Source organism: Staurois parvus, unplaced genomic scaffold (assembly GCF_062004578.1).
Source record: "Staurois parvus isolate SC_StPar_1 unplaced genomic scaffold, SC_StPar_1.0 ptg001651l, whole genome shotgun sequence".
Taxonomy (NCBI): domain Eukaryota; kingdom Metazoa; phylum Chordata; class Amphibia; order Anura; family Ranidae; genus Staurois; species Staurois parvus.
In genome coordinates, this window is record NW_028319447.1 from 378,827 (window position 1) to 387,529 (window position 8,703).

Genomic DNA, 8,703 nt, shown 5'->3' on the forward strand with positions numbered 1-8,703 from the left:
TCCAGTCCGGACACTTTCCCCCCTTCCAGTCCGGACACTGTCACCCCCTTCCAGTCCGGACACTTTCCCCCCTTCCTGTCCGGACACTTTCCCCCCCTTCCAGTCCGGACACTTTCACCCCCTTCCAGTCCGGACACTTTCCCCCCTTCCAGTCCGGACACTTTCACCCCATTCCAGTCCGGACACTTTCCCCCCCTTCCAGTCCGGACACTTTCCCCCCTTCCTGTCCGGACACTTTCCCCCCCTTCCAGTCCGGACACTTTCCCCCCCTTCCTGTCCGGACACTTTCCCCCCTTCCTGTCCAGGCCAATTTTCAGCTTTCAGCGCTGTCACACTTTGAATGATAATTGCGCGGTCATGCAACACTGTACCCATATTAATTTTTTAGCATTTTTTTGAGACAGATAAAACTTTATTTTGGTGGTATTTATTCACCGCTGGGATTTTTAGTATATAAAATGAAAATGTCCAAAAATTTTGAAAAAAAGTGTTTTTCTTATAAAATTTTGCAAATAAATAATCTTTCTTCATAAATCTTGGCCAAAATTTATTCCGTTATCTTTTTAGTAAAAACAAAAATAACCCAAATTAGTTTATAACCAAATTATAATTTTTCTAAATTTCTTTTACATTTTTATATTATTGTTTTTTTTTCTTTTTTTTACATACTGTCAACCTAGCAGTACAGTGTTACCATGGTGACACTGTACTACTTGTGGGGGGTGATGAAGATTTTTTTTTTTTTTTTACACAGATTGCTTTTACACCCATAACGGCTGTAAAAGCAATCATTTCTCCTTCTCTCTGGCTGCATTCTTGCAGCCATTGAGAACTACTTTGTGAGCTGTGATTGGCCACAGCTTGTCACATGGTACAAGGCTGTTGTGAATAGCTCTGTACCGTGTGATCTCTGTGATCATTCACAGATTTCACACGTAGTAAGCAATGATGTCAGAAGTGACATCTTGCTTACTACTCTGCATGTGATCACTGATTGGCCAATCAGTGATCACATGATCGGGACCTCACACAGAGGTCCCGTACGATGATCGGTGTTCCTCTGTGTCCGGAGGATACGGTGGGCACCGGATCACGGAGCTGCGCGCTCCCAGGGAGCGCGCACAAGCAGGGTGCGGGGAGGACGTTTATATACATGGGCCGGACGGGAAGTGGTTAATAACCTTCACTGACAGATACATAAAGCAATATCAAATGGCCCTAAAAAAATCATGATGTCTGTACCATGAAGCAGCCGGACCCATATAGACAAAGCGATAATCGTCCACGGCGATGGCGTCCCAGTATTCATTCAGCCAGTCTGATGAGAAGTATTCTGGTATTTCATATGCATCATAATCTGGATACTCCCTGGAAGACGGAAGACGTGATCGTTAGTTATTAAGTTCAACACTGACACTGAGGCTTAGCAGCACAGAAGGATGAAGCCATCTTTGTTCAGGCATCATCCAGGGTCACCGTCTACTTCCTGGACTGAGCGGCCGGCTCAGATATGACACATCATTCTGGCACCCCAGCAGTTCTTATCTGTGTTTAAAATGTCTGACACAAATCAGACCCTGCTGCAGCCTCGTGACTGGCTACAAAGTACAGTCTGATCACTGGGGGGAGGGGAGACTGAGGAAATGCTTCCTCCTGCCTGCAGCAGACTGATGTCAGCATCTCAGCCTAGGCAAAGTCACTGATTGTAGATCGAGGGCGGCATTTTAATGACAAAAAGTGAAGCTTTTATGAAAAATGATACTGTTGCTGTATATTGTGACATCGGAGTGTACACTTGGAGACCGATAGATTCACTCTAAAGATGAATTCCAGGTATGGATATTTGTTTTTTACATAGTTACATTGTTTCAGCTTGGACCAATTATTATTATACATGTAACTATGTACAGAATCTACTATACCTGGCCAATTCCACTGGAAGCAGGAAATCTCTGTAGCGGTCCCCGCTACTACACCTCTATTACTTGCTACTACAACCCAATTGTACCTCTACTACAATGCTACTACAACCCTACTGCACCTGTTACACAGCTACTACAACACTACTACACCACTACTACAACCCAATTGTACCCCTACTACACCGCTACTACAACCCAATTGTACCCCTACTACACCGCTACTACAACCCTACTACAACCCTGCTACACCACTACTACAATCCTACCACAACCCTACTGCACCTGTTACACAGCTACTACAACCCTACTACACCACTACTACAACCCAATTGTACCCCTACTACACCGCTACTACAACCCTACTGCACCAGTTACACAGCTACTACAACACTACTACAATGCTACTACAACCCAATTGTACCTCTACTACAATGCTACTACAACCCTACTGCACCAGTTACACAGCTACTACAACACTACTACAATGCTACTACAACCCAATTGTACCTCTACTACACCGCTACTACAACCCTACTGCACCAGTTACACAGCTACTACAACACTACTACAATGCTACTACAACCCAATTGTACCTCTACTACAATGCTACTACAACCCAATTGTACCCCTACTACACCGCTACTACAACCCTACTACAACCCTGCTACACCACTACTACAATCCTACCACAACCCTACTGCACCTGTTACACAGCTACTACAACCCTACTGCACCACTACTACAACCCTACTACAACCTTGCTACACCACTACTACAACCCTACTGCACCCCTACTACACTGCTACTACAACCCTACTGCACCACTACTACAACCCTACTACAACCTTGCTACACCACTACTACAACCCTACTGCACCACTACTACAATCCTACTACATTAATACTACAACTCAACTGCACTGCTACTACATTCAGGGGTGTATTTGGAGTGAGGCTAACAATGTTTGCCTTGGGTGGCATTTTTCCAGGGGGCCCCTGGTAGAAGGGGAGTGAGGGAAGCCATGGTGTCCGGGGGGGGTGGGGGGTGTTTGTGTGTGGGGTGTCGCAGGTTGTGGGGGGGGGGGGTTGTCTGGTTAGTGGCACATTTTTTGTATTGCCTGGGGCAACACAAACACTAACACACATATAAATAAGTACATACATATATATATATTAATTACTTTGGTCCGAGTTGAAGCATTATAATTATGTATGGGCAGCACAGCGGCTAAATGGTCAGCACTTCCCCCTGGCAGTACTCAGGTCATTAGTTCAAATCCCAACCACGTCACCACCTGCCTGCAGTTTGCATGTTCTCCCTGTGCCTGCGTGGGTTTCCTCCGGTTTCCTCCCACACTCTAAAGACATGCTGGGAGGTGAATTGGCTCCTGTCTACATTGTCCCTAGTATGTGTATGAATGAATGGGAGTTAGGGACCTTAGATTGTACACCCCTTGAGGGTTGGGGACCTTAGATTGTACACCCCTTGAGGGTTGGGGACCTTAGATTGTACACCCCTTGAGGGTTAGGGACCTTAGATTGTAATCCCCTTGAGGGTTAGGGACCTTAGATTGTACGCCCCTTGAGGGTTGGTGACCTTAGATTGTACACCCCTTAAGGGTTAGGGACCTTAGATTGTACACCCCTTGAGGGTTAGGGACCTTAGATTGTACGCCCCTTGAGGGTTGGGGACCTTAGATTGTACGCCCCTTGAGGGTTGGGGACCTTAGATTGTACGCCCCTTGAGGGTTGGGGACCTTAGATTGTACGCCCCTTGAGGGTTGGGGACCTTAGATTGTACTCCCCTTGAGGGTTGGGGACCTTAGATTGTACACCCCTTGAGGGTTAGGGACCTTAGATTGTACTCCCCTTGAGGGTTAGGGACCTTAGATTGTACACCCCTTGAGGGTTAGGGACCTTAGATTGTACACCCCTTGAGGGTTAGGGACCTTAGATTGTACTCCCCTTGAGGGTTGGGGACCTTAGATTGTACGCCCCTTGAGGGTTAGGGACCTTAGATTGTACGCCCCTTGAGGGTTAGGGACCTTAGATTGTACGCCCCTTGAGGGTTAGGGACCTTAGATTGTACACCCCTTGAGGGTCAGGGACTGATGTGAATGTACAATATATATGTAAAGCGCGGAGTAAATTGACAGCACTATATAAGTACCTGAAATAAATCAATAAATGTAGACAATGAAAGGGAGAGGTGAATGCAGTTGTGTCTCATTTTTGCTATCCTGAAATAGTAAAACAAGTGAGCATTGTTACGTAAATTGACGGCGCTATACAAGTACCTGAAATAAATAATAAAATAAAATACACATACCTGGAATTACTTTTTACTATATATAGGTCCTTTCTCCAGTATCGGTGCATTACCTCTGCATGTGCCAGTCTTTCAGGTACAGACATCCCTTGGCAGACTGGTAGGCGTTGTCCCTGCGCTCCCTCCAGTATTCCCTGTATTCCTGGAGAGGGATCTGCTCCTTGGGGTTGGCGTTGTACTCCTTCACATCGCAGTTAGCAACAGGAACAGCGGCATCCCCTGGAACAGATGTAATCAGCATAAGTAAAGCAAAAACGCAGCGCGTCAGCCTGAGCTTCTCTACCGTAACAACGCTGTCACATACGGGACCCAATCACAGGTCTTGTATTAGCCTGCTGGCGGCTTTTCCATAAATCCACAACGTATGTACTTTGCTGGGATCCCGGTCTTCCAAAGGGAACATATAAGGATTGATTTAGGGGAGCTGGCACTGGTTACTTGGTTCCTAACCCCTCCCTGCCAACCCCAATGTCCCTTTAACCGCTTCCAGTCCGGACACTTTCCCCCCTTCCAGTCCGGACACTTTCACCCCCTTCCCGTCCGGACACTTTCCTCCCCTTCCCGTCCGGACACTTTCCCCCCTTCCAGTCCGGACACTTTCACCCCCTTCCAGTCCTGACACTTTCACCCCCTTCCAGTCCGGACACTTTCACCCCCTTCCAGTCCTGACACTTTCACCCCCTTCCAGTCCTGACACTTTCACCCCCTTCCAGTCCGGACACTTTCCCCCCCTTCCAGTCCTGACACTTTCACCCCCTTCCAGTCCGGACACTTTCACCCCCTTCCAGTCCGGACACTTTCACCCCCTTCCAGTCCGGACACTCTCACCCCCTTCCAGTCCGGACACTCTCACCCCCTTCCAGTCCGGACACTCTCCCCCCCTTCCAGTCCGGACACTTTCCCCCCCTTCCAGTCCGGACACTTTCCCCCCCTTCCAGTCCGGACACTTTCCCCCCCTTCCAGTCCGGACACTTTCCCCCCCTTCCAGTCCGGACACTTTCCCCCCCTTCCAGTCCGGACACTTTCCCCCCCTTCCAGTCCGGACACTTTCCTCCCCTTCCAGTCCGGACACTTTCACCCCCTTCCAGTCCGGACACTTTCCCCCCCTTCCAGTCCGGACACTTTCCCCCCCTTCCAGTCCGGACACTTTCCCCCCCTTCCAGTCCGGACACTTTCCCCCCCTTCCAGTCCGGACACTTTCCTCCCCTTCCAGTCCGGACACTTTCCCCCCCTTCCAGTCCGGACACTTTCCTCCCCTTCCAGTCCGGACACTTTCACCCCCTTCCAGTCCGGACACTTTCACCCCCTTCCAGTCCGGACACTTTCCCCCCCTTCCAGTCCGGACCCTTTCCCCCCCTTCCAGTCCGGACGCTTTGCCCCCCTTCCAGTCCGGACGCTTTCCCCCCCTTCCAGTCCGGACGCTTTCCCCCCCTTCCAGTCCGGACACTTTCACCCCCTTCCAGTCCGGACACTTTCCCCCCCTTCCAGTCCGGACACTTATACCCCCTTCCAGTCCAGACACTTTCCCCCCCTTCCAGTCCAGACACTTTCCCCCCCTTCCAGTCCGGACACTTTCCCCCCTTCCAGTCCGGACACTTATACCCCCTTCCTGCCCAGGCCAATTTTCAGCCTTCAGCGCTATCACACTTTGAATGACAATTGCGCGGTCATGCAACACTGTACCCATATGAGATTTTTAGCATTGTTTTGAGACAGATAAAACTTTATTTTGGTGATATTTATTCACTGCTAGGATTTTTATTTTTTTGCTATATAAATGAAAAAGTCCAAAATTTTGAAAAAAAGCGTTTTTCTTATAAAATTTTGCAACTAAATAGTCTTTCTTCATAAATCTCGGCCAACATTTATTCAGTTATCTTTTTAGCAAAAAAAAAAAAAAAAACTCAAATTAGTTTATAACCAAAAATGATAATTTTTCTAAATTTCTTTTTACAATTTTATATTATTATTTGTTTTTTCTTTTTTACATACTGTCTCCCTAGCAGTACAATGTTACCATGGTGACACTGTACTACTTGTGGGGGGTGATGAAGATTTTTTTTTTTTTCTTTTACACTGATTGCTTTTACATCCATAAAGGCTGTAAAAGCAATCCTTTCTCCTTCTCTCTGGCTGCATTCTTGCAGCCATTGAGAAATACTGTGTGAGCTGTAATTGGTCACAGCTCGTCACATGGTACAAGGCTGTTGCGAATAGCCCTGTACCATGTGATCTCTGTGATCGTTCACAGATTTCACACGTAGTAAGCAGTGATGTCAGAAGTGACATTCAAGTCTATGGGGGAGGCATCTTCCCATTCAAGTCTATGGGGGAGGCGTCTTCCCATTCAAGTCTATGGGGGAGGTGGGGGAGGCGTCTTCCCATTCAAGTCTATGGGGGAGGCGTCTTCTCAGTCAAGTCTATGGGGGAGACGTCTTCCCGGTCAAGTCTATGGGGGAGACGTCTTCCCGGTCAAGTCTATGGGGGAGGCGTCTTCCCGGTCAAGTCTACGGGGGAGGCGTCTTCCCCAGTCAAGTCTACGGGGGAGGCGTCTTCCCGGTCAAGTCTACGGGGCAGGCGTCTTCACGGTCAAGTCTACGGGGGAGGCGTCTTCCCGGTCAAGTCTACGGGGGAGGCGTCTTCCCGGTCAAGTCTACGGGGGAGGCGTCTTCCCGGTCAAGTCTACGGGGGAGGCGTCTTCCCGGTCAAGTCTACGGGGGAGGCGTCTTCCCCAGTCAAGTCTACGGGGGAGGCGTGTACCCACTCAAGTCTAAGGGGGAGGCGTGTACCCACTCAAGTCTACGGGGGAGGCGTGTACCCACTCAAGTCTACGGGGGAGGCGTGTACCCACTCAAGTCTATAGGGGAGGCGTCTTCCCATTCAAGTCTATGGGGGAGGCGTCTTCCCATTCAAGTCTACGGGGGAGGCGTCTTCCCAGTCAAGTCTACGGGGGAGGTGTTTCCCCAGTCAAGTCTACGGGGGAGGCGTGTACCCACTCAAGTCTACGGGGGAGGCGTCTTCCCATTCAAGTCTATGGGGGAGGCGTCTTCCCATTCAAGTCTATGGGAGGCGCGATTTCCTATTGACGTCTATGGGGCACAATTTCCTATTGAAATCTATGGGAGGCAGTGTGTGAACGAATCCAGACGTCAAGACGCAATTTCTAGCCGCCATGGCGACCAGGGATTTGTCGAGCCGATATATAAATATGACAAATTGTCATTCACACAATGACGGCACTGGAAGGGGGTGTACCATGCCTGTACTGAGGTGGTTAGGATGTCAGAAGGCAGGTGTATGGGCTCCTTGCTGGCTGGCAGTGCTGGGTCATTGACCTTGGACCACCCATTACCATGAGTACAATGAGGTCTGTGGGTCATTGTAAAATACCAAAATTCTGCAGCAGATGATCCCAGTTCGGCTGGTTGTCGGCGCTGACCCAGAATTTCCGGCTCCCCCAGGATCTGGTGAAGTTGGAGGAGAAGAGGCACGGCACGTTCCCGATCATGTACTTGTGGAAGAACTCATGATAGCTGAAGGTTTCTGGGTCTTCAATGAAGTCGATGTGATCCCGGACGTGGTGTAGAACATCTGATTGTTCCGTCAGCCTTTCCTCCATGAGATCTCTGGATTTGGGGGGGGGGGGTGTCACATCATCTCATCGGCCATCTGTGGACCTTCACTGGTCCTGTAAATACACAATGCACAACCATTGGGGCACATTCACACTGATCTGTAGCATAAGCGCGGAAGAAAACGCATATGTGATTTTGCCGTGATTTTCTTGCAATTGCGGTGCGTTTTTTTTCCAGGACATGCGACTCAAAAACTGCCTCAAAAATAAACACGGGTGCGTTTTTCAGGGTGTAACCTCCACACACACTGATTGAGCCAGCATGGTATCACTCCCCCTCTGTTCTCATTGGCTTGACCAGCATGGTGTCATTCCACCTCTTCTCCCTCACTGGTTCGGCCATAATGGTGTCACTCTTCCCCCCCCCTCTACTACACCATCACTGATTGGACCAGCATGGTGACACGCCCCCTTATACTCTCACTGATTGGACCAGCATGGTGTCACTCCTTCAAACAACTTTACTGGTTGGACCAGCATGGTGACACGCCCCCTTATACTCTCACTGATTGGACCAGCATGGTGTCACTCCCCCGAACAACTTTACTGGTTGGACCAGCATGGTGTCACTCCCCCTTACACCCTCACTGGTTGGGTCACCATGGTGTCACTACCACTTACACCCTCAATGGTCGGGCCAGCATGGTATCACTCCCCCCTCTACACCCTCACTGGTTGGACAAGCATGGTGTCATGCCCCTTTACACTCTCACTGATTGGACTAGCATAATGCCACACCCCCCTTACACTCTCACTGATTGAACCAGCATGGTGTCACTCCCCCTTACACCCTCACTGGTTGGGCCAGCATGGCGTCA

At 49.3% G+C, this 8,703-nt stretch overlaps 1 protein-coding gene across 1 annotated transcript in view; it reads right to left on the bottom strand.

Moving 5' to 3' along the window:
* The window catches only part of JMJD4 (jumonji domain containing 4), a 29,660-nt gene extending 21,517 nt beyond the window's left edge, over nt 1-8,143 (bottom strand). Inside the window, exons 1-3 of the mRNA XM_089663304.1 lie at nt 7,642-8,143; nt 4,305-4,470; nt 1,243-1,368 (exon numbers count right to left, since the gene is read on the bottom strand). Coding sequence (XP_089519430.1) covers nt 1,243-1,368; nt 4,305-4,470; nt 7,642-7,870 — 521 coding nt within the window. The 5' untranslated portion in view covers nt 7,871-8,143. The remainder of the gene's footprint in view (nt 1-1,242; nt 1,369-4,304; nt 4,471-7,641) is intronic.
* Nucleotides 8,144-8,703: the final 560 nt, after the last annotated feature.